The sequence below is a fragment of the Cherax quadricarinatus genome, chromosome 2, assembly GCF_038502225.1.
Source record: "Cherax quadricarinatus isolate ZL_2023a chromosome 2, ASM3850222v1, whole genome shotgun sequence".
In the NCBI taxonomy this organism is placed as follows: domain Eukaryota; kingdom Metazoa; phylum Arthropoda; class Malacostraca; order Decapoda; family Parastacidae; genus Cherax; species Cherax quadricarinatus.
In genome coordinates, this window is record NC_091293.1 from 5,463,067 (window position 1) to 5,489,274 (window position 26,208).

General features: G+C 47.7%; 1 protein-coding gene across 1 annotated transcript in view; it reads left to right on the forward strand.

Annotated features, from left to right (window-relative positions):
- LOC128690178 (cell adhesion molecule Dscam2-like) overlaps nucleotides 1-26,208 on the forward strand; it is a 485,658-nt gene that overhangs the window by 221,289 nt on the left and 238,161 nt on the right. Inside the window, exon 11 of the mRNA XM_070089455.1 lies at nucleotides 9,625-9,776. Coding sequence (XP_069945556.1) covers nucleotides 9,625-9,776 — 152 coding nt within the window. The remainder of the gene's footprint in view (nucleotides 1-9,624; nucleotides 9,777-26,208) is intronic.

Genomic DNA, 26,208 nt, shown 5'->3' on the forward strand with positions numbered 1-26,208 from the left:
CTGGTGGACTGAAGCAACTTACCTGTGTTACCTGGTGGACTGAAGCAACTTACCTGTGTTACCTGGTGGACTGAAGCAACTTACCTGTGTTACCTGGTGGACTGAAGCAACTTACCTGTGTTACCTGGTGGACTGAAGCAACTTACCTGTGTTACCTGGTGGACTGAAGCAACTTACCTGTGTTACCTGGTGGACTGAAGCAACTTACCTGTGTTACCTGGTGGACTGAAGCAACTTACCTGTGTTACCTGGTGGACTGAAGCAACTTACCTGTGTTACCTGGTGGACTGAAGCAACTTACCTGTGTTACCTGGTGGACTGAAGCAACTTACCTGTGTTACCTGGTGGACTGAAGCAACTTACCTGTGTTACCTGGTGGACTGAAGCAACTTACCTGTGTTACCTGGTGGACTGAAGCAACTTACCTGTGTTACCTGGTGGACTGAAGCAACTTACCTGTGTTACCTGGTGGACTGAAGCAACTTACCTGTGTTACCTGGTGGACTGAAGCAACTTACCTGTGTTACCTGGTGGACTGAAGCAACTTACCTGTGTTACCTGGTGGACTGAAGCAACTTACCTGTGTTACCTGGTGGACTGAAGCAACTTACCTGTGTTACCTGGTGGACTGAAGCAACTTACCTGTGTTACCTGGTGGACTGAAGCAACTTACCTGTGTTACCTGGTGGACTGAAGCAACTTACCTGTGTTACCTGGTGGACTGAAGCAACTTACCTGTGTTACCTGGTGGACTGAAGCAACTTACCTGTGTTACCTGGTGGACTGAAGCAACTTACCTGTGTTACCTGGTGGACTGAAGCAACTTACCTGTGTTACCTGGTGGACTGAAGCAACTTACCTGTGTTACCTGGTGGACTGAAGCAACTTACCTGTGTTACCTGGTGGACTGAAGCAACTTACCTGTGTTACCTGGTGGACTGAAGCAACTTACCTGTGTTACCTGGTGGACTGAAGCAACTTACCTGTGTTACCTGGTGGACTGAAGCAACTTACCTGTGTTACCTGGTGGACTGAAGCAACTTACCTGTGTTACCTGGTGGACTGAAGCAACTTACCTGTGTACCTGGTGGACTGAAGGTGACTGAAGCAACTTACCTGTGTTACCTGGTGGACTGAAGCAACTTACCTGTGTTACCTGGTGGACTGAAGCAACTTACCTGTGTTACCTGGTGGACTGAAGCAACTTACCTGTGTTACCTGGTGGACTGAAGCAACTTACCTGTGTTACCTGGTGGACTGAAGGAACTTACCTGTGTTTCCTGGTGGACTGAAAGAACTTACCTGTGTTACCTGGTGGACTGAAGCAACTTACCTGTGTTACCTGGTGGACTGAAGCAACTTACCTGTGTTACCTGGTGGACTGAAGCAACTTACCTGTGTTACCTGGTGGACTGAAGCAACTTACCTGTGTTACCTGGTGGACTGAAGCAACTTACCTGTGTTACCTGGTGGACTGAAGCAACTTACCTGTGTTACCTGGTGGACTGAAGCAACTTACCTGTGTTACCTGGTGGACTGAAGCAACTTACCTGTGTTACCTGGTGGACTGAAGCAACTTACCTGTGTTACCTGGTGGACTGAAGCAACTTACCTGTGTTACCTGGTGGACTGAAGCAACTTACCTGTGTTACCTGGTGGACTGAAGCAACTTACCTGTGTTACCTGGTGGACAGAAGCAACTTACCTCTGTTACATGGTGGACTGAAGCAACTTACATGTGTTACCTGGTGGACTGAAGCAACTTACCTGTGTTACCTGGTGGACTGAAGCAACTTACCTGTGTTACCTGGTGGACTGCAGCAACTTACCTGTGTTACCTGGTGGACTGAAGCAACTTACCTGTGTTACCTGGTGGACTGAAGCAACTTACCTGTGTTACCTGGTGGACTGAAGCAACTTACCTGTGTTACCTGGTGGACTGAAGCAACTTACCTGTGTTACCTGGTGGACTGAAGCAACTTACCTGTGTTACCTGGTGGACTGAAGCAACTTACCTGTGTTACCTGCTTGACTGAAGCAACTTACCTGTGTTACCTGGTGGACTGAAGCAACTTACCTGTGTTACCTGGTGGACTGAAGCAACTTACCTGTGTTACCTGGTGGACTGAAGCAACTTACCTGTGTTACCTGGTGGACTGAAGCAACTTGCCTGTGTTACCTGGTGGACTGAAGCAACTTACCTGTGTTACCTGGTGGACTGAAGCAACTTACCTGTGTTACCAGGTGGACTGAAGCAACTTACCTGGGTTACGTGGTGGACTGAAGCAACTTACCTGTGTTACCTGGTGGGCTGAAGCAACTTGCCTCTGTTACCTGGTGGACTGAAGCAACTTACCTGTGTTACCTGGTGGACTGAAGCAACTTACCTGTGTTACCTGGTGGACTGAAGCAACTTACCTGTGTTACCTGGTGGACTGATGCAACTTACCTGTGTTACCTGGTGGACTGAAGCAACTTACCTGTGTTACCTGGTGGACTGAAGCAACTTACCTGTGTTACCTGGTGGACCGAAGCAACTTACGTGTGTTACCTGGTAGACTGAAGCAACTTACCTGTGTTACCTGGTGGACTGAAGCAACTTACCTTTGTTACCTGGTGGACTGAAGCAACTTACCTGTGTTACCTGGTGGGCTGAAGCAACTTACCTGTGTTACCTGGAGGACTGAAGCAACTTACCTGTGTTACCTGGTGGACTGAAGCAACTTACCTGTGTTACCTGGTGGACTGAAGCAACTTACCTGTGTTACCTGGTGGACTGAAGCAACTTACCTGTGTTACCTGGTGGACTGAAGGAACTTACCTGTGTTACCTGGTGGACTGAAGCAACTTACCTGTGTTACCTGGTGGACTGAAGCAGCTTACCTGTGTTACCTGGTGGACTGAAGCAACTTACCTGTGTTACCTGGTGGACTTAAGCAACTTACCTGTGTTACCTGGTGGACTGAAGCAACTTACCTGTGTTACCTGGTGGACTGAAGCAACTTACCTGTGTTACCTGGTGGACTGAAGCAACTTACCTGTGTTACCTGGTGGACAGAAGCAACTTACCTGTATTACCTGGTGGACTGAAGCAACTTACCTGTGTTACCTGGTAGACTGAAGCAACTTACCTGTGTTACCTGGTGGACTGAAGGAACTTACCTGTGTTACCTGGTGGATTGAAGCAACCTACCTGTGTTACCTGGTGGACTGAAGCAACTTACCTGTGTTACCTGGTGGACTGAAGCAACTTACCTGTGTTACCTGGTGGACTGAAGCAATTTACCTGTGTTACCTGGTGGACTGAAGCAACTTACCTGTGTTACCTGGTGGACTGAAGCAACTTACCTGTGTTACCTGGTGGACTGAAGCAACTTGCCTGTTTTACCTGGTGGACTGAAGCAACTTACCTGTGTTACCTGGTGGACTGAAGCAACTTACCTGTGTTACCTGGTGGACTGAAGCAACTTACCTGTGTTACCTGGTGGACTGAAGCAACTTACCTGTGTTACCTGGTGGACTGAAGCAATTTACCTGTATTACCTGGTGGACTGAAGCAACTTACCTGTGTTACCTGGTGGACTGAAGCAACTTACCTGTGTTACCTGGTGGACTGAAGCAACTTACCTGTGTTACCTGGTGGACTGAAGCAACTTACCTGTGTTACCTGGTGGACTGAAGCAACTTACCTGTGTTACCTGGTGGACTGAAGCAACTTACCTGTGTTACCTGGTGGACTGAAGCAACTTACCTGTGTTACCTGGTGGACTGAAGCAACTTACCTGTGTTACCTGGTGGACTGAAGCAACTTACCCATGTTACCTGGTGGACTGAAGCAACTTACCTGTGTTACCTGGTGGACTGAAGCAATTTACCTGTGTTACCTGGTGGACTGAAGCAACTTACCTGTGTTACCTGGTGGACTGAAGCAACTTACCTGTGTTACCTGGTGGACTTAAGCAACTTACCTGTGTTACCTGGTGGACTGAAGCAACTTACCTGTGTTACCTGGTGGACTGAAGCAACTTACCTGTGTTACCTGGTGGACTGAAGCAACTTACCTGTGTTACCTGGTGGACTGAAGGAACTTACCTGTGTTACCTGGTGGACTGAAGCAACTTACCTGTGTTACCTGGTGGACTGAAGGAAATTACCTGTGTTACCTGGTGGACTGAAGGAACTTACCTGTGTTACCTTGTGGATTGAAGGAACTTACCTGTGTTACCTGGTGGACTGAAGCACCTTACCTGTGTTACCTGGTGTACTGAAGCAACTTACCTGTGTTACCTGGTGGACTGAAGCAACTTACCTGTGTTACCTGGTGGACTGAAGCAACTTACCTGTGTTACCTGGTGGACTGAAGCAACTTACCTGTGTTACCTGGTGGACTGAAGGAACTTACCTGTGTTACCTGGTGAACTGAAGCAACTTACCTGTGTTACCTGGTGGACTGAAGGAACTTACCTGTGTTACCTGGAGGACTGAAGGAACTTACCTGTGTTACCTGGTGGATTGAAGGAACTTACCTGTGTTACCTGGTGGACTGAAGCAACTTACCTGTGTTACCTGGTGGACTGAAGCAACATACCTGTGTTACCTGGTGGACTGAAGCAACTTACCTGTGTTACCTGGTGGACTGAAGCAACTTACCTGTGTTACCTGGTGGACTGAAGCAACTTACCTGTGTTACCTGGTGAACTGAAGCAACTTACCTGTGTTACCTGGTGGACTGAAGCAACTTACCTGTGTTACCTGGTAGACTGAAGCAACTTACCTGTGTTACCTGGTGGACTGAAGCAACTTACCTGTGTTACCTGGTGTACTGAAGCAACTTACCTGTGTTACCTGGTGGACTGAAGCAACTTACCTGTGTTACCTTGTGGACTGAAGCAACTTACCTGTGTTACCTGGTGGACTGAAGCAACTTACCTGTGTTACCTGGTGGACTGAAGCAACTTACCTGTGTTACCTGGTGGAATGAAGCAACTTACCTGTGTTACCTGGTGGACTGAAGCAACTTCCCTGTGTTACCTGGTGGACTGAAGCAACTTACCTGTGTTACGTGGTGTACTGAAGCAACTTACCTGTGTTACCTGGTGGACTGAAGCAACTTACCTGTGTTACCTGGTGGACTGAAGCAACTTACCTGTGTTACCTGGTGGACTGAAGCAACTTACCTGTGTTACCTGGTGGACTGAAGCAACTTACCTGTGTTACCTGGTGGACTGAAGCAACTTACCTGTGTTACCTGGTGGATTGAAGCAACTTAACTGTGTTACCTGGTGGACTGAAGCAACTTACCTGTCTTACCTGGTGGACTGAAGGAACTTACCTGTGTTACCTGGTGGACTGAAGCAACTTACCTGTGTTACCTGGTGGACTGAAGCAACTTACCTGTGTTACCTGGTGGACTGAAGCAACTTACCTGTGTTACCTGGTGGACTGAAGCAACTTACCTGTGTTACCTGGTGGACTGAAGCAACTTACCTGTGTTACCTGGTGGACTGAAGCAACTTACCTGTGTTACCTGGTGGACTGAAGCAACTTACCTGTGTTACCTGGTGGACTGAAGCAACTTACCTGTGTTACCTGGTGGACTGATGCGACTTACCTGTGTTACCTGGTGGACTGAAGCAACTTACCTGTGTTACCTGGTGGACTGATGCGACTTACCTGTGTTACCTGGTGGACTGAAGCAACTTACCTGTGTTACCTGGTGGACTGATGCGACTTACCTGTGTTACCTGGTGGACTGAAGCAACTTACCTGTGTTACCTGGAGGACTGAAGCAACTTACCTGTGTTACCTGGTGGACTGAAGCAGCTTACCTGTGTTACCTGGTGGACTGAAGCAACTTACCTGTGTTACCTGGTGGACTTAAGCAACTTACCTGTGTTACCTGGTGGACTGAAGCAACTTACCTATGTTACCTGGTGGACTGAAGCAACTTACCTGTGTTACCTGGTGGACTGAAGCAACTTACCTGTTTTACCTGGTGGACAGAAGCAACTTACCTGTATTACCTGGTGGACTGAAGCAACTTACCTGTATTACCTGGTAGACTGAAGCAACTTACCTGTGTTACCTGGTGGACTGAAGGAACTTACCTGTGTTACCTGGTGGATTGAAGCAACCTACCTGTGTTACCTGCTGGACTGAAGCAACTTACCTGTGTTACCTGGTGGACTGAAGCAACTTACCTGTGTTACCTGGTGGACTGAAGCAATTTACCTGTGTTACCTGGTGGACTGAAGCAACTTACCTGTGTTACCTGGTGGACTGAAGCAACTTACCTGTGTTACCTGGTGGACTGAAGCAACTTACCTGTTTTACCTGGTGGACTGAAGCAACTTACCTGTGTTACCTGGTGGACTGAAGCAACTTACCTGTGTTACCTGGTGGACTGAAGCAACTTACCTGTGTTACCTGGTGGACTGAAGCAACTTACCTGTGTTACCTGGTGGACTGAAGCAATTTACCTGTATTACCTGGTGGACTGAAGCAACTTACCTGTGTTACCTGGTGGACTGAAGCAACTTACCTGTGTTACCTGGTGGACTGAAGCAACTTACCTGTGTTACCTGGTGGACTGAAGCAACTTACCTGTGTTACCTGGTGGACTGAAGCAACTTACCTGTGTTACCTGGTGGACTGAAGCAACTTACCTGTGTTACCTGGTGGACTGAAGCAACTTACCTGTGTTACCTGGTGGACTGAAGCAACTTACCTGTGTTACCTGGTGGACTGAAGCAACTTACCTGTGTTACCTGGTGGACTGAAGCAACTTACCTGTGTTACCTGGTGGACTGAAGCAATTTACCTGTGTTACCTGGTGGACTGAAGCAACTTACCTGTGTTACCTGGTGGACTGAAGCAACTTACCTGTGTTACCTGGTGGACTTAAGCAAATTACCTGTGTTACCTGGTGGACTGAAGCAACTTACCTGTGTTACCTGGTGGACTGAAGCAACTTACCTGTGTTACCTGGTGGACTGAAGCAACTTACCTGTGTTACCTGGTGGACTGAAGGAACTTACCTGTGTTACCTGGTGGACTGAAGCAACTTACCTGTGTTACCTGGTGGACTGAAGGAACTTACCTGTGTTACCTGGTGGACTGAAGGAACTTACCTGTGTTACCTTGTGGATTGAAGGAACTTACCTGTGTTACCTGGTGGACTGAAGCACCTTACCTGTGTTACCTGGTGTACTGAAGCAACTTACCTGTGTTACCTGGTGGACTGAAGCAACTTACCTGTGTTACCTGGTGGACTGAAGCAACTTACCTGTGTTACCTGGTGGACTGAAGCAACTTACCTGTGTTACCTGGTGGACTGAAGGAACTTACCTGTGTTACCTGGTGAACTGAAGCAACTTACCTGTGTTACCTGGTGGACTGAAGGAACTTACCTGTGTTACCTGGAGGACTGAAGGAACTTACCTGTGTTACCTTGTGGATTGAAGGAACTTACCTGTGTTACCTGGTGGACTGAAGCAACTTACCTGTGTTACCTGGTGGACTGAAGCAACATACCTGTGTTACCTGGTGAACTGAAGCAACTTACCTGTGTTACCTGGTGGACTGAAGCAACTTACCTGTGTTACCTGGTGGACTGAAGCAACTTACCTGTGTTACCTGGTGAACTGAAGCAACTTACCTGTGTTACCTGGTGGACTGAAGCAACTTACCTGTGTTACCTGGTAGACTGAAGCAACTTACCTGTGTTACCTGGTGGACTGAAGCAACTTACCTGTGTTACCTGGTGTACTGAAGCAACTTACCTGTGTTACCTGGTGGACTGAAGCAACTTACCTGTGTTACCTTGTGGACTGAAGCAACTTACCTGTGTTACCTGGTGGACTGAAGCAACTTACCTGTGTTACCTGGTGGACTGAAGCAACTTACCTGTGTTACCTGGTGGACTGAAGCAACTTACCTGTGTTACCTGGTGGACTGAAGCAACTTACCTGTGTTACCTGGTGGACTGAAGCAACTTACCTGTGTTACGTGGTGGACTGAAGCAACTTACCTGTGTTACCTGGTGGACTGAAGCAACTTACCTGTGTTACCTGGTGGACTGAAGCAACTTACCTGTGTTACCTGGTGGACTGAAGCAACTTACCTGTGTTACCTGGTGGACTGAAGCAACTTACCTGTGTTACCTGGTGGACTGAAGCAACTTACCTGTGTTACCTGGTGGATTGAAGCAACTTAACTGTGTTACCTGGTGGACTGAAGCAACTTACCTGTCTTACCTGGTGGACTGAAGCAACTTACCTGTGTTACCTGGTGGACTGAAGCAACTTACCTGTGTTACCTGGTGGACTGAAGCAACTTACCTGTGTTACCTGGTGGACTGAAGCAACTTACCTGTGTTACCTGGTGGACTGAAGCAACTTACCTGTGTTACCTGGTGGACTGAAGCAACTTACCTGTGTTACCTGGTGGACTGAAGCAACTTACCTGTGTTACCTGGTGGACTGAAGCAACTTACCTGTGTTACCTGGTGGACTGAAGCAACTTACCTGTGTTACCTGGTGGACTGATGCGACTTACCTGTGTTACCTGGTGGACTGAAGCAACTTACCTGTGTTACCTGGTGGACTGATGCGACTTACCTGTGTTACCTGGTGGACTGAAGCAACTTACCTGTGTTACCTGGTGGACTGATGCGACTTACCTGTGTTACCTGGTGGACTGAAGCAACTTACCTGTGTTACCTGGTGGACTGAAGCAACTTACCTGTGTTACCTGGTGGACTGAAGCAACTTGCATTAAATAATTTCATGAATATCTAAATCAAGTATTTCTTGTTAAACTAATGTTATCGTTTCCTCCTCCTGCTTCTTTTCTGTTCCTGCTTTTCTTCCTCTTCTTCTTCCTTCTCTTCCTCCTCCTCCTCCTCCTCTTCCTCCCCTTCCCTTACTTTCCCATATTTCTCTTTCCTGACCTCATCTCCTCCTCTTCATATACTCTCCTCCTCTTACCTGTCTTCCTCCTCCTCCTTTTACTCCACGTCTTTTCCACCTTTTCCTCTTAACTACTCTTTCCTTCCCTTCTGATCCTCACTTTTCGTCGCCTCTCTCTCTCTCTCTCTCTCTCTCTCTCTCTCTCTCTCTCTCTCTCTCTCCCTCTCTCTTTCTCTCTCTCTCTCTCTCCCTGCCTTCCACCCACTCTTTTTCCTACTAATCCTGGCTTCCCGCTCCCCCTTCCCTTTGCTCCTGGCTTTCCCTTTCATTCTTTCTTGTTCCTGGCTTACTTTTATTCCTCTTGACCCCTGGCCTTCCCCATTTATTCACCCTTGTTCTTTTTTTTTCCTTTTATTTATCTTTGTTCTTCATTTTCCGTTTAATTCTTGACCTTGGTTTTTCCCTTTTATTCTTGTCCGTGGCTTTGACTTTTATTCACCCTTCTTCTTGCCTTTCCCTTTTATTCACCCTTTTTCTTGGATTTCCACTTTTATTCACCCTTTTTCCTGGTTTTCCCTTTTTTTCACACATTCATTGCTTCCCCTTCCTTTTCTCACTTGATTCTGGCTTATTCCCCTCGCCTGCTCCTTGCTCTCTCCTTTTGCTCCCCTTGCTCCTGGCTTTCCTCTTGCTCCTGGCTTCCCGTCACTTGCAGGCTGGTGCTGGGACAGTACGTCAGCGTGGACGGGGACGTCATCTCGCACGTCAACGTCAGTAACGTTGCGTCAGTGGACGGTGGCTTGTACCGCTGCTCCGCCACCAACACCGTCGGTACAGTGGACCACGCTGCCAGGCTCAATGTTTACGGTAAGTGAGAGAGAGAGAGAGGGAGAGAGAGAGAGAGAGAGAGAGAGAGAGAGAGAGAGAGAGAGAGAGAGAGAGAGAGAGAGAGAGAGAGAGAGAGAGAGAGAGAGAGAGAGAGAGAGAGTTTGGGGTGGGAAGACATAAAAGTTTGAGAAGGGAAACAGAAGATTAAGAAATATTCAGAGAAAAGGGATAAATTCGTAGGGGTCACACAAAGCTTGTGGAGTGGGTGGCTTCAAAACCTTTGAACAAGAGCTCTTCACCAACACCAAGAGACTGGGTGGCAGGGAAAAGAGAGACAGATAGAGACTGAAAGAAAGAGAGAGAGAGAGAGACTGAAAGAGGTCAAGAGGTGGTGAAGAGGTTAGAGAAGAAAAAAAATAGACGGAAAACAGTTGGGAATATATTATAAGAAGTAAATAAATGGAACAACAGAAGAAGACAACAGGGGAATGTAACGGAGGAATAAAACAGAATAGGCCAACAGAAGAGGGTAGCGACAACGTACAAGAAAAATAGACGAGATTGAAAAGAAGGTAAGAGAATAACAAAGGGAAAGGGAGTATTAGGGAGGAAGTAAGAAATGTTGAAGACTGACAAGTAAGGGAGAACAACAAGTGCATGACAGCAATACTAGAGAAGGGAGGAAAACAAACAGAATGGAAGGAAATGGAAGGAACTAGAAACAAGAGAGAAAATTTAGCGAAGGAAGAAAATCGGGAAGAGCAAATGAGAAATGGTAGGGAAGGAGCAGAGAAAAAGTACATGAAGGGAAAATGGGAAATCTCATTAAATAAATTATTACAAAAAAGATAATACGAAGAGAGAGAAAGAAAATGGAGAACAAAAAAAAAACGAATAAAAATTAGAAATAATAATAAGAAATCTTAATGCCAAATGGGAGAAAATGCGATGGGTTCTCCGAGGAGGTAGTTCCGGGGGGCTCAGCGCCCCCGCGCCACGGTACCTGACCACATGGGGAAGTACCTAACTACATTTCATGTTTATCTAGATTTACATGGTTTTATTTTCTACATAAATAATGTTTATCTTGAATATTTTAATGTAAATGATGTATATTGAGCGGTTAGTAACGTTTTATTACTTACCAGCGTTTTATCTTATACCTAGACTTAGTGTTGCCAGACTGGTGAAGGTGTGTGTCAAGTGTTGCCAGACTGGTGAAGTTGTGTGTCAAGTGTTGCCAGACTGGTGAAGATGTGTGTCAAGTGTTGCCAGACTGGTGAAGTTGTGTGTGTCAAGTGTTGCCAGACTGGTGAAGATGTGTGTCAAGTGTTGCCAGACTGGTGAAGATGTGTGTCAAGTGTTGCCAGACTGGTGAAGCTGTGTGTCAAGTGTTGCCAGACTGGTGAAGATGTGTGTCAAGTGTTGCCAGACTGGTGAAGTTATGTGTCAAGTGTTGCCAGACTGGTGAAGCTGTGTGTCAAGTGTTGCCAGACTGGTGAAGGTGTGTGTCAAGTGTTGCCAGACTGGTGAAGATGTGTGTCAAGTGTTGCCAGACTGGTGAAGGTGTGTGTCAAGTGTTGCCAGACTGGTGAAGGTGTGTGTCAAGTGTTGCCAGACTGGTGAAGCTGTGTGTCAAGTGTTGCCAGACTGGTGAAGTTGTGTGTCAAGAGTTGCCAGACTGGTGAATGTGTGTGTCAAGTGTTGCCAGACTGGTGAATGTGTGTGTCAAGTGTTGCCAGACTGATGAAGCTGTGTGTCAAGTGTTGAAAGACTGGTGAAGGTGTGAGTCAAGTGTTGCCAGACTGGTGAAGTTGTGTGTCAAGTGTTGCCAGACTGGTGAAGGTGTGTGTCAAGTGTTGCCAGACTGGTGAAGGTGTGTGTCAAGTGTTGCCAGACTGGTGAAGATGTGTGTCAAGTGTTGCCAGACTGGTGAAGATGTGTGTCAAGTGTTGCCAGACTGGTGAAGATGTGTGTGTCAAGTGTTGCCAGACTGGTGAAGATGTGTGTCAAGTGTTGCCAGACTGGTGAAGATGTGTGTCAAGTGTTGCCAGACTGGTGAAGCTGTGTGTCAAGTGTTGCCAGACTGGTGAAGATGTGTGTCAAGTGTTGCCAGACTGGTGAAGTTGTGTGTCAAGTGTTGCCAGACTGGTGAAGCTGTGTGTCAAGTGTTGCCAGACTGGTGAAGGTGTGTGTCAAGTGTTGCCAGACTGGTGAAGATGTGTGTCAAGTGTTGCCAGACTGGTGAAGGTGTGTGTCAAGTGTTGCCAGACTGGTGAAGATGTGTGTCAAGTGTTGCCAGACTGGTGAAGCTGTGTGTCAAGTGTTGCCAGACTGGTGAAGTTGTGTGTAAAGAGTTGCCAGACTGGTGAATGTGTGTGTCAAGTGTTGCCAGACTGGTGAATGTGTGTGTCAAGTGTTGCCAGACTGATGAAGCTGTGTGTCAAGTGTTGAAAGATTGGTGAAGGTGTGAGTCAAGTGTTGCCAGACTGGTGAAGTTGTGTGTCAAGTGTTGCCAGACTGGTGAAGGTGTGTGTCAAGTGTTGCCAGACTGGTGAAGGTGTGTGTCAAGTGTTGCCAGACTGGTGAAGATGTGTGTCAAGTGTTGCCAGACTGGTGAAGGTGTGTGTCAAGTGTTGCCAGACTGGTGAAGTTGTGTGTCAAGAGTTGCCAGACTGGTGAAACTGTGTCAAGTGTTGCCAGACTGATGAAGCTGTGTGTCAAGTGTTGCCAGACTGGTGAAGTTGTGTGTCAAGTGTTGCCAGACTGGTGAAGATGTGTGTCAAGTGTTGCCAGACTGGTGAAGGTGTGTGTCAAGTGTTGCCAGACTGGTGAAGATGTGTGTCAAGTGTTGCCAGACTGGTGAAGGTGTGTGTCAAGTGATGCCAGACTGGTGAAGATGTGTGTCAAGTGTTGCCAGACTGGTGAAGATGTGTGTCAAGTGTTGCCAGACTGGTGAAGCTGTGTGTCAAGTGTTGCCAGACTGGTGAAGCTGTGTGTCAAGTGTTGCCAGACTGGTGAAGGTGTGTGTCAAGTGTTGCCAGACTGGTGAAGTTGTGTGTCAAGAGTTGCCAGACTGGTGAAACTGTGTCAAGTGTTGCCAGACAGGTGAAGTGGTGTGTCAAGAGTTGCCAGACTGGTGAAGCTGTGTGTCAAGTGTTGCCAGACTGGTGAAGTTGTGTGTCAAGAGTTGCCAGACTGGTGAAACTGTGTCAAGTGTTGCCAGACAGGCGAAAGTGTGTGTCAAGTGTTGCCAGACTGGTGAAGTTGTGTGTCAAGAGTTGCCAGACTGGTGAAGGTGTGTGTCAAGAGTTGCCAGACTGGTGAAACTGTGTGTCAAGTGTTGCCAGACTGGTGAAGCCGTATGTCAAGTGTTGCCAGACTGGTGAATGTGTGTCAAGTATTGCCAGACAGGTGAAGCTGTGTGTCAAGTGTTGCCAGACTGGTGAAGGCGTGTGTCAAGAGTTGCCAGACTGGTGAAGGTGTGTGTCAAGTGGTGTTGCCAGACTGGTGAATTTGTGTGTCAAGAGTTGCCAGACTGGTGAAACTGTGTCAAGTGTTGCCAGACTGGTGAAGCTGTGTGTCAAGTGTTGCCAGACTGGTGAAACTGTGTCAAGTGTTGCCAGACTGGTGAAGCTGTGTGTCAAGTGTTGCCAGACTGGTAAAGCTCTGAGTCAAGTGTTGCCAGACTGGTGAAGGTGTGTCAAGTGCTGCCAGACTGGTGAACTTGTGTGTCAAGTTTTGCCAGACTGGTAAAGCTCTGAGTCAAGTGTTGCCAGACTGGTGAAACTGTGTCAAGTGTTGCCAGACTGGTGAAACTGTGTGTCAAGTGTTGTCAGACTGGTAAAGCTGTGTGTCAAGTGTTGCCAGACTGGTGAAGTTGTGTGTTAAGTGCTGCCAGACTGATGAAACTGTGTCAAGTGTTGCCAGACTGGTGAAGCTGTGTGTCAAGTGTTGCCAGACTGGAGAAGTTGTGTGTCAAGTGTTGCAAGACTGGTGAAGCTGTGTGTCAAGTGTTGCCAGACTGGTGAAACTGTGTGTCAAGTGTTGCCAGACTGGTGAAGCTGTGTGTCTAGTGTTGCCAGACTGGTGAAGGTGTGCGTCAAGTGTTGCCAGACTGGTGAAGCTGGGTGTCAAGTGTTGCCAGACTGGTGAAGTTGTGTGTCAAGTTTTGCCAGACTGGTGAAGCTGTGTGTGGAGAACTGTTACCAGACTGGCGAAGCTGTGTGTGGAGAAGTGTTACAAGATTGGTGACGTTGTGTGTGGAGAAGTGTTACCAGACTGGTGAAGCTGTGTGGGGAGAAGTGTTACCAGGCTGGTGACGTTGTGTGTGGAGAAATGTTACCAGACTGGTGAAGCTGTGTTTGGATAAGTGTTACCAGACAAGTGAAGTTGTGTCTCGAGAAGTGTTACCAGATTAATGATGTTGTTTGTGGAGACGTGTTACCAGACTGGTTAAGTTGTTTGTGGAGAAGTGTTACCAGACTGGTGAAGTTGTGTGTGGAGAAGTGTTACCAGACTGGTCACGTTGCGTGTGGAGAAGTGTTACCAGACTGGTGAAGCTGTGTTTGGAGAAGTGTTACCAGACTGGTGATGTGTGTGAAGAAGCGTTACCAGACTGGCTAAGTTGTTTGTGGAGAAGTGTTACCAGACTGGTGATATTGTGTGTGGAGAAGTGTTACAAGACTGGTGAAGCTGTGTGTGGAGAAGTGTTACCAGACTGGTTAAGTTGTTTGTAGAGAAGTGTTACCAGACTGGAGAAGCTGTGTGTGGAGAAGTGTTACAAGACTGGTTAAGTTGTTTGTGGAGTAGTGTTACCAGTCTGGTTAAGCTGTGTGTGGAGAAGTGTTACCTGACTGGAGAAGCTGTGTGTGGAGAAGTGTTACCAGACAGGTGAAGCTGTGTGTGGAGAAGTGTTACCAGACTGGTGAAGCTGGGTGTGGAGAAGTATTACCTGACTGGTGAAGCTGTGCGTGGAGAAGTGTTACCAAACTGGTGAAGCTGTGTGTGGACAAGGGTTACCAGACTGGTGAAGCTGTGTGTGGAGAAGTGTTACCAGACTGGTGAAGCTGTGTGTGGAGAAGTGTTACCAGACCGGTGAAGCTGTGCGTGGAGAAGTGTTACCTGACTGGTGAAGCTGTGTGTGGAGAAGAGTTATAAGACTGGTGAAGCAGTGTGTGGAGAAGTGTTACCAGACTGGTGAAGGTGTGTGTGGAGAAGTGTTACAAGATTGGTGACGTTGTGTGTGGAGAAGTGTTACCAGACTGGTGAAGCTGTGTGTGGAGAAGTGTTACCAGACTGGTGAAGCTGTGTGTGCAGAAGTATTACCTCACTGGTGAAGATGTGAGTGGAGAAGTGTTACCAGACTGGTGAAGCTGGGTGTGGAGAAGTATTACCTGACTGAAGAAGCTGTGCGTGGAGAAGTGTTACCAGACTGGTGAAGGTGTGTGGACAAGGGTTACCAGACTGGTGAAGCTGTGTGTGGAGAAGTGTTACCAGACCGGTGAAGCTGTGTGTGGAGAAGTGTTACCAGACTGGTGAAGCTGTGCGTGGAGAAGTGTTACCTGACTGTTACAAGACTGGTTAAGTTGTTTGTGGAGTAGTGTTACCAGTCTGGTTAAGCTGTGTGTGGAGAAGTGTTACCTGACTGGAGAAGCTGTGTGTGGAGAAGTGTTACCAGACTGGTGAAGCTGTGTGTGGAGAAGTGTTACCAGACTAGTGAAGCTGGGTGTGGAGAAGTAATACCTGAATGGTGAAGCTGTGCGTGGAGAAGTGTTACCAGACTGGGGAAGCTGTGTGTGGACAAGGGTTACCAGACTGGTGAAGCTGTGTGTGGAGAAGTGTTACCAGACTGGTGAAGCTGTGTGTGGAGAAGTGTTACCAGACTGGTGAAGCTGTGTGTGGAGAAGTGTTACCAGACTGGTGAAGGTGTGTGTGGAGAAGTGTTACAAGATTGGTGACGTTGTGTGTGGAGAAGTGTTACCAGACTGGTGAAGCTGTGTGTGGAGAAGTGTTACCAGACTGGTGAAGCTGTGTGTGCAGAAGTATTACCTCACTGGTGAAGATGTGAGTGGAGAAGTGTTACCAGACTGGTGAAGCTGGGTGTGGAGAAGTATTACCTGACTGAAGAAGCTGTGCGTGGAGAAGTGTTACCAGACTGGTGAAGCTGTGTGTGGAGAAGTGTTACCTGACTGGAGAAGCTGTGTTTGGAGAAGTGTTACCAGACTGGTGAAGCTGTGTGTGGAGAAGTGTTACCAGACTTTTGAAGCTGTGTGTGCAGAAGTATTACCTCACTGGTGAAGATGTGCGTGGAGAAGTGTTACCAGACTGGTGAAGCTGTGTGTGGACAAGGGTTACCAGACTGGTGAAGCTGTGTGTGGAGAAGTGTTACCAGACTGGTGAAGCTGTGTGTGGAGAAGTGTTACCAGACCGGTGAAGCTGTGCGTGGAGAAGTGTTACCTGACTGGTCAAGCTGTGTGTGGAGAAGAGTTACCAGACTGGTGAAGCAGTGTGTGGAGAAGTGTTACCAGACTGGTGAAGGTGTGTGTGGAGAAGTGTTACAAGATTGGTGACGTTGTGTGTGGAGAAGTGTTACCAGACTGGTGAAGCTGTGTGTGGAGAAGTGTTAATAGACTGGTGAAGCTGTGTGTGCAGAAGTATTACCTGACTGAAGAAGCTGTGCGTGGAGAAGTGTTACCAGACTGGTGAAGCTGGGTGTGGAGAAGTGTTACCTGACTGAAGAAGCTGTGCGTGGAGAAGTGTTACCAGACTGGTGAAGCTGGGTGTGGAGAAGTGTTACCTGACTGAAGAAGCTGTGCGTGGAGAAGTGTTACCAGACTGGTGAAGCTGGGTGTGGAGAAGTGTTACCTGACTGAAGAAGCTGTGTGTGGAGAAGTGTTACCAGACTGGTGAAGCTGTGTGTGGAGAAGTGTTACCAGACTAGTGAAGCTGGGTGTGGAGAAGTAACACCTGAATGGTGAAGCTGTGCGTGGATAAGTGTTACCAGACTGGTGAAGCTGTGTGTGGACAAGGGTTACCAGACTGGTGAAGCTGTGTGTGGAGAAGTGTTACCAGACTGCTGAAGCTGTGTGTGGAGAAGTGTTACCAGACCGGTGAAGCTCTGCGTGGAGAAGAGTTACCAGACTGGTGAAGCTGTGTGTGGAGAAGTGTTACCAGACTGGTGAAGCTGTGTGTGGAGAAGTGTTACCAGACTAGTGAAGCTGGGAGTGGAGAAGTAACACCTGAATGGTGAAGCTGTGCGTGGAGAAGTGTTACCAGACTGGTGAAGCTGTGTGTGGACAAGGGTTACCAGACTGGTGAAGCTGTGTGTGGAGAAGTGTTACCAGACTGGTGAAGCTGGGTGTGGAGAAGTGTTACCTGACTGAAGAAGCTGTGTGTGGAGAAGTGTTACCAGACTGGTGAAGCTGTGTGTGGAGAAGTGTTACCAGACTGGTGAAGCTGTGTGTGGAGAAGTGTTACCAGACTGGTGAAGCTGTGTGTGGAGAAGTGTTACCAGACTGGTGAAGGTGTGTGTGGAGAAGTGTTACAAGATTGGTGACGTTGTGTGTGGAGAAGTGTTACCAGACTGGTGAAGCTGTGTGTGGAGAAGTGTTACCAGACTGGTGAAGCTGTGTGTGCAGAAGTATTACTTCACTGGTGAAGATGTGAGTGGAGAAGTGTTACCAGACTGGTGAAGCTGGGTGTGGAGAAGTATTACCTGACTGAAGAAGCTGTGCGTGGAGAAGTGTTACCAGACTGGTGAAGCTGTGTGTGGAGAAGTGTTACCAGACCGGTGAAGCTGTGTGTGGAGAAGTGTTACCAGACTGGTGAAGCTGTGCGTGGAGAAGTGTTACCTGACTGTTACAAGACTGGTTAAGTTGTTTGTGGAGTAGTGTTACCAGTCTGGTTAAGCTGTGTGTGGAGAAGTGTTACCTGACTGGAGAAGCTGTGTGTGGAGAAGTGTTACCAGACTGGTGAAGCTGTGTGTGGAGAAGTGTTACCAGATTGGTGACGTTGTGTGTGGAGAAGTGTTACCAGACTGCTGAAGCTGTGTGTGGAGAAGTGTTACCAGACCGGTGAAGCTCTGCGTGGAGAAGAGTTACCAGACTGGTGAAGCTGTGTGTGGAGAAGTGTTACCAGACTGGTGAAGCTGTGTGTGGAGAAGTGTTACCAGACTAGTGAAGCTGGGAGTGGAGAAGTAACACCTGAATGGTGAAGCTGTGCGTGGAGAAGTGTTACCAGACTGGTGAAGCTGTGTGTGGACAAGGGTTACCAGACTGGTGAAGCTGTGTGTGGAGAAGTGTTACCAGACTGGTGAAGCTGGGTGTGGAGAAGTGTTACCTGACTGAAGAAGCTGTGTGTGGAGAAGTGTTACCAGACTGGTGAAGCTGTGTGTGGAGAAGTGTTACCAGACTGGTGAAGCTGTGTGTGGAGAAGTGTTACCAGACTGGTGAAGCTGTGTGTGGAGAAGTGTTACCAGACTGGTGAAGGTGTGTGTGGAGAAGTGTTACAAGATTGGTGACGTTGTGTGTGGAGAAGTGTTACCAGACTGGTGAAGCTGTGTGTGGAGAAGTGTTACCAGACTGGTGAAGCTGTGTGTGCAGAAGTATTACTTCACTGGTGAAGATGTGAGTGGAGAAGTGTTACCAGACTGGTGAAGCTGGGTGTGGAGAAGTATTACCTGACTGAAGAAGCTGTGCGTGGAGAAGTGTTACCAGACTGGTGAAGCTGTGTGTGGAGAAGTGTTACCAGACCGGTGAAGCTGTGTGTGGAGAAGTGTTACCAGACTGGTGAAGCTGTGCGTGGAGAAGTGTTACCTGACTGTTACAAGACTGGTTAAGTTGTTTGTGGAGTAGTGTTACCAGTCTGGTTAAGCTGTGTGTGGAGAAGTGTTACCTGACTGGAGAAGCTGTGTGTGGAGAAGTGTTACCAGACTGGTGAAGCTGTGTGTGGAGAAGTGTTACCAGACTGGTGAAGCTGGGTGTGGAGAAGTATTACCTGAATGGTGAAGCTGTGCGTGGAGAAGTGTTACCAGACTGGTGAAGCTGTGTGTGGACAAGGGTTACCAGACTGGTGAAGCTGTGTGTGGAGAAGTGTTACCAGACTGGTGAAGCTGTGTGTGGAGAAGTGTTACCAGACCGGTGAAGCTCTGCGTGGAGAAGAGTTACCAGACTGGTGAAGCTGTGTGTGGAGAAGTGTTACCAGACTGGTGAAGCTGGGTGTGGAGAAGTGTTACCAGACTGGTGAAGGTGTGTGTGGAGAAGTGTTACCAGACTGGTGAAGCTGTGTGTGGAGAAGTGTTACCAGACTGGTGAAGCTGTGTGTGGAGAAGTGTTAACAGACTGGCGAAGCTGTGTGTGGAGAAGTGTTACAAGATTGGTGACGTTCTGTGTGGAGAAGTGTTACCAGACTGGTGAAACTGTCTGTGGAGAAGTGTTACCAGACTGGTGAAGCTGTGTGTGCAGAAGTATTACCTCACTGGTGAAGATGTGAGTGGAGAAGTGTTACCAGACTGGTGAAGCTGGGTGTGGAGAAGTATTACATGACTGGTGAAGCTGTGCGTGGAGAAGTGTTACCAGACTGGTGAAGCTGTGTGTGGACAAGGGTTACCAGACTGGTGAAGCTGTGTGTGGAGAAGTGTTACCAGACTGGTGAAGCTGTGTGTGGAGAAGTGTTACCAGACTGGTGAAGCTGTGCGTGGAGAAGTGTTACCTGACTGGTGAAGCTGTGTGTGGAGAAGTTTTACCAGACTGGTGAAGCTGTGCGTGGAGAAGTGTTACCTGACTGGTGAAGCTGTGTGTGGAGAAGTGTTACCAGATTAATGATGTTGTTTGTGGAGAAGTGTTTCCAGACTTGTGACGTTGTGTGTTGAGAAGTGTTACCAGACTGGTGAAGCTGTGTGTGGAGAAGTGTTACCTGAGTGGTGAAGCTGTGTGTGGAGAAGTGTTACCAGACTGGTGAAGCTGTGTGTGGAGAAGTGTTACCAGACTGGTGAAGTTGTGTGTGGAGAAGTGTTACCTGAATGGTGAAGTTGTGTGTGGAGAAGTGTTACCTGACTGGTGAAATTGTGTGTGGAGAAGTGTTACCTGACTGGTGAAGTTGTGTGAGGAGAAGTGATACCTAACTGGTGAAGCTGTGTGTGGAGAAGTGTTACCAGACTGGTGAAGCTGTGTGTGGAGAAGTGTTACCTAACTGGTGAAGTTGTGTGCGGAGAAGTGTTACCAGACTGGTGAAGTTGTGTGTGGAGAAGTGTTACCTGGAGAGAGTTTCGGGGGTCAACGCCCCCGCGGCCCGGTCTGTGACCAGGCCTCCTGGTGGATCAGCGCCTGATCAACCAGGCTGTTGCTGCTGGCTGCACGCAAAACTAACGTACGAGCCACAGCCCGGCTGATCAGGAACTGACTTTAGGTGCTTGTCCAGTGCCAGCTTGAAGACTGCCAGGGGTCTGTTGGTAATCCCCCTTATGTGTGCTGGGAGGCAGTTGAACAGTCTCGGGCCCCTGACACTTATTGTATGGTCTCTTAACGTGCTAGTGACACCCCTGCTTTTCATTGGGGGGATGGTGCATCGTCTGCCAAGTCTTTTGCTTTCGTAGTGAGTGATTTTCGTGTGCAAGTTCGGTACTAGTCCCTCTAGGATTTTCCAGGTGTATATAATCATGTATCTCTCCCTCCTGCGTTCCAGGGAATACAGGTTTAGAAACCTCAAGCGCTCCCAGTAATTGAGGTGTTTTATCTCCGTTATGCGCGCCGTGAAAGTTCTCTGTACATTTTCTAGGTCGGCAATTTCACCTGCCTTGAAAGGTGCTGTTAGAGTGCAGCAATATTCCAGCCTAGATAGAACAAGTGACCTGAAGAGTGTCATCATGGGCTTGGCCTCCCTAGTTTTGAAGGTTCTCATTATCCATCCTGTCATTTTTCTAGCAGATGCGATTGATACAATGTTATGGTCCCTTGAAGGTGAGATCCTCCGACATAATCACTCCCAGGTCTTTGACGTTGGTGTTTCGCTCTATTTCGTGGCCAGAATTTGTTTTGTACTCTGATGAAGTTTTAATTTCCTCATGTTTACCATATCTGAGTAATTGAAATTTCTCATCGTTGAACTTCATATTGTTTTCTGCAGCCCACTGAAAGATTTGGTTGATGTCCGCCTGGAGCCTTGCAGTGTCTGCAATGGAAGACACTGTCATGCAGATTCGGGTGTCATCTGCAAAGGAAGACACGGTGCTGTGGCTGACATCCTTGTCTATGTCGGATATGAGGATGAGGAACAAGATGAGAGCTAGTACTGTGCCTTGTGGAACAGAGCTTTTCACCGTAGCTGCCTCGGACTTTACTCTGTTGACGACTACTCTCTGTGTTCTGTTAGTGAGGAAATTATAGATCCATCGACCGACTTTTCCTGTTATTCCTTTAGCGCGCATTTTGTGCGCTATTACGCCATGGTCACACTTGTCGAAGGCTTTTGCAAAGTCTGTATATATTACATCTGCATTCTTTTTGTCTTCTAGTGCATTTAGGACATTGTCGTAGTGATCCAGTAGTTGAGACAGACAGGAGCGACCTGTTCTAAACCCATGTTGCCCTGGGTTGTGTAACTGATGGGTTTCTAGATGGGTGGTGATCTTGCTTCTTAGGACCCTTTCAAAGATTTTTATGATATGGGATGTTAGTGTTATTGGTCTGTAGTTCTTTGCTGCTGCTTTACTGCCCCCTTTGTGGAGTGGGGCTATGTCTGTTGTTTTTAGTAACTGAGGGACGACCCCCGTGTCCATGCTCCCTCTCCATAGGATGGAAAAGGCTCGTGATAGGGGCTTCTTGCAGTTCTTGATGAACACAGAGTTCCATGAGTCTGGCCCTGGGGCAGAGTGCATGGACATGTCATTTATCGCCTGTTCGAAGTCATTTGGCGTCAGGATAACATCGGATAGGCTTGTGTTAATCAAATTTTGTGGCTCTCTCATAAAAAATTCATTTTGATCTTCGACTCTCAGTCTGGTTAGCGGCTTGCTAAAAACTGAGTCATATTGGGACTTGAGTAGCTCACTCATTTCCTTGCTGTCATCTGTGTAGGACCCATTTTGTTTAAGTAGTGGCCCAATACTGGGCGTTGTTCTCGATTTTGATTTGGCATAGGAGAAGAAATACTTTGGGTTTCTTTCGATTTCATTTATAGCTTTTAGTTCTTCCCGCGATTCCTGACTCCTAAAGGATTCTTTTAGCTTAAGTTCGATGCTTGCTATTTCTCTGACCAGTGTCTCCCTGCGCATTTCAGATATATTGACCTCTTTTAGCCGCTCTGTTATTCTTTTCCGTCGCCTGTAAAGGGAGCGCCTGTCTCTTTCTATTTTACATCTACTCCTCCTTTTTCTTAGAGGAATAAGCCTTGTGCATACATCGAGTGCCACCGAGTTAATCTGTTCTAGGCATAAGTTTGGGTCTGTGTTGCTTAGTATATCTTCCCCAGCTTATATCGGTTAGGACTTGGTTTACTTGGTCCCACTTTATGTTTTTGTTATTGAAGTTGAATTTGGTGAATGCTCCCTCTTGACTAGTCTCATTTTGTCGGTCTGGGGCTCCTCGCATACATGTCTGAACCTCAATTATGTTGTGATCTGAGTATATTGTTTTTGATATGGTGACATTTCTTATCAGATCATCATTGTTAGTGGATATGAGGTCTAGTGTATTCTCCAGTCTAGTAGGCTCTATTATTTGCTGGTTTAAATTGAATTTTGTGCAGAGATTTAAAAGCTCGTGTGAGTGTGAGTTTTCATCAGAGCTGCTCCTGGTGTTATTACTGCAACAATATTATTTGCTATATTCCTCCATTTTAGGTGCCTTAGGTTGAAATCCCCCAGGAGCAAGATGTTGGGTGCAGGAGCTGGAAGATTTTCCAGACAGTGGTCAATTTTTTTCAGCTGTTCCTGGAATTGCTGGGATGTTGCATCCGGAGGCTTGTAGACTACCACAATGACTAGGTTTTGGTTCTCGACCTTTACTGCTAAAACTTCCACTACGTCATTTGAGGCATTAAGCAGTTCTGTGCAAACAAGTGACTCTGCAATGTACAGGCCAACCCCCCCCCTTTTGCCTGTTCACTCTGTCACATCTGTATAGGTTGTAACCTGGGATCCATATTTCATTGTCCAAGTGATCCTTTATGTGGGTCTCAGTGAAAGCCGCGAACATTGCCTTTGCCTCTGCAAGCAGTCCACGGATGAAAGGTATTTTGTTGTTTGTTGCTGGCTTTAGACCCTGTACATTTGCAAAGAAGAATGTTATCGGACTGGTGGTATTGTTGGTACTGGGGGGGGATTTTTTTTCCGGCATTAGTATCTGTATCTAAGTTACCAGACTGGTGAAGCTGTGCGTGGAGAAGTGTTACCAAGACTGGTGAAGCTGTGTGTGGAGAAGTGTTACCAGACTGGTGAAGCTGTGTGTGGAGAAGTGTTACCAGACTGGTGAAGCTGTGTGTGGAGAAGTGTTACCAGACTGGTGAAGCTGTGTGTGGAGAAGTGTTACCAGACTGGTGAAGCTGTGTGTGGAGAAGTGTTACCAGACTGGTGAAGCTGTGTGTGGAGAAGTGTTACCAGACTGGTGAAGCTGTGTGTGGAGAAGTGTTACCTGACTGGTGAAGCTGTGTGTAGAGAAGTGTTACTGTGTGTGGAGAAGTGTTACCAGACTGGTGAAGCTGTGTGTGGAGAAGTGTTACCAGACTGGTGAAGCTGTGTGTGGAGAAGTGTTACCAGACTGGTGAAGGTGTGTGTGGAGAAGTGTTACAAGATTGGTGACGTTGTGTGTGGAGAAGTGTTACCAGACTGGTGAAGCTGTGTGTGGAGAAGTGTTACCAGACTGGTGAAGCTGTGTGTGCAGAAGTATTACTTCACTGGTGAAGATGTGAGTGGAGAAGTGTTACCAGACTGGTGAAGCTGGGTGTGGAGAAGTATTACCTGACTGAAGAAGCTGTGCGTGGAGAAGTGTTACCAGACTGGTGAAGCTGTGTGTGGAGAAGTGTTACCAGACCGGTGAAGCTGTGTGTGGAGAAGTGTTACCAGACTGGTGAAGCTGTGCGTGGAGAAGTGTTACCTGACTGTTACAAGACTGGTTAAGTTGTTTGTGGAGTAGTGTTACCAGTCTGGTTAAGCTGTGTGTGGAGAAGTGTTACCTGACTGGAGAAGCTGTGTGTGGAGAAGTGTTACCAGACTGGTGAAGCTGTGTGTGGAGAAGTGTTACCAGACTGGTGAAGCTGGGTGTGGAGAAGTATTACCTGAATGGTGAAGCTGTGCGTGGAGAAGTGTTACCAGACTGGTGAAGCTGTGTGTGGACAAGGGTTACCAGACTGGTGAAGCTGTGTGTGGAGAAGTGTTACCAGACTGGTGAAGCTGTGTGTGGAGAAGTGTTACCAGACCGGTGAAGCTCTGCGTGGAGAAGAGTTACCAGACTGGTGAAGCTGTGTGTGGAGAAGTGTTACCAGACTGGTGAAGCTGGGTGTGGAGAAGTGTTACCAGACTGGTGAAGGTGTGTGTGGAGAAGTGTTACCAGACTGGTGAAGCTGTGTGTGGAGAAGTGTTACCAGACTGGTGAAGCTGTGTGTGGAGAAGTGTTAACAGACTGGCGAAGCTGTGTGTGGAGAAGTGTTACAAGATTGGTGACGTTCTGTGTGGAGAAGTGTTACCAGACTGGTGAAACTGTCTGTGGAGAAGTGTTACCAGACTGGTGAAGCTGTGTGTGCAGAAGTATTACCTCACTGGTGAAGATGTGAGTGGAGAAGTGTTACCAGACTGGTGAAGCTGGGTGTGGAGAAGTATTACATGACTGGAGAAGCTGTGCGTGGAGAAGTGTTACCAGACTGGTGAAGCTGTGTGTGGACAAGGGTTACCAGACTGGTGAAGCTGTGTGTGGAGAAGTGTTACCAGACTGGTGAAGCTGTGTGTGGAGAAGTGTTACCAGACTTGTGAAGCTGTGCGTGGAGAAGTGTTACCTGACTGGTGAAGCTGTGTGTGGAGAAGTGTTACCAGACTGGTGAAGCTGTGTGTGGAGAAGTGTTACCAGACAGGTGAAACTGTGTGTGGAGAAGTGTTACCAGATTAATGATGTTGTTTGTGGAGAAGTGTTACCAGACTTGTGACGTTGTGTGTTGAGAAGCGTTACCAGACTGGTGAAGCTGTGTGGAGAAGTGTTACATGACTGGTGAAGCTGTGTGTGGAGAAGTGTTACCAGACTGGTGAAACTGTGTGGAGAAGTGTTACCAGACTTGTGAAGTTGTGTCTGGAGAAGTGTTACCTGAATGGTGAAGTTGTGAGTGGAGAAGTGTTACCTGACTGGTGAAGTTGTGTGTGGAGAAGTGTTACCTGACTGGTGAAGTTGTGTGTGGAGAAGTGTTACCTAACTGGTGAAGCTGTGTGTGGAGAAGTGTTACCAGACTGGTGAAGCTGTGTGTGGAGAAGTGTTACCTAACTGGTGAAGTTGTGTGCGGAGAAGTGTTACCAGACTGGTGAAGTTGTGTGTGGAGAAGTGTTACCAGACTGGTGAAGTTGTGTGTGGAGAAGTGTTACCTGACTGGTGAAGTTGTGTGTGGAGAAGTGTTACCTAACTGGTGAAGTTGTGTGTGGAGAAGTGTTACCTGACTGAAGAAGCTGTGCGTGGAGAAGTGTTACCAGACTGGTGAAGCTGGGTGTGGAGAAGTGTTACCTGACTGAAGAAGCTGTGCGTGGAGAAGTGTTACCAGACTGGTGAAGCTGGGTGTGGAGAAGTGTTACCTGACTGAAGAAGCTGTGTGTGGAGAAGTGTTAACAGACTGGTGAAGCTGTGTGTGGAGAAGTGTTACCAGACTAGTGAAGCTGGGAGTGGAGAAGTAACACCTGAATGGTGAAGCTGTGCGTGGAGAAGTGTTACCAGACTGGTGAAGCTGTGTGTGGACAAGGGTTACCAGACTGGTGAAGCTGTGTGTGGAGAAGTGTTACCAGACTGCTGAAGCTGTGTGTGGAGAAGTGTTACCAGACCGGTGAAGCTCTGCGTGGAGAAGAGTTACCAGACTGGTGAAGCTGTGTGTGGAGAAGTGTTACCAGACTGGTGAAGCTGTGTGTGGAGAAGTGTTACCAGACTGGTGAAGCTGTGTGTGGAGAAGTGTTACCAGACTGGTGAAGGTGTGTGTGGAGAAGTGTTACAAGATTGGTGACGTTGTGTGTGGAGAAGTGTTACCAGACTGGTGAAGCTGTGTGTGGAGAAGTGTTACCAGACTGGTGAAGCTGTGTGTGCAGAAGTATTACTTCACTGGTGAAGATGTGAGTGGAGAAGTGTTACCAGACTGGTGAAGCTGGGTGTGGAGAAGTATTACCTGACTGAAGAAGCTGTGCGTGGAGAAGTGTTACCAGACTGGTGAAGCTGTGTGTGGAGAAGTGTTACCAGACCGGTGAAGCTGTGTGTGGAGAAGTGTTACCAGACTGGTGAAGCTGTGCGTGGAGAAG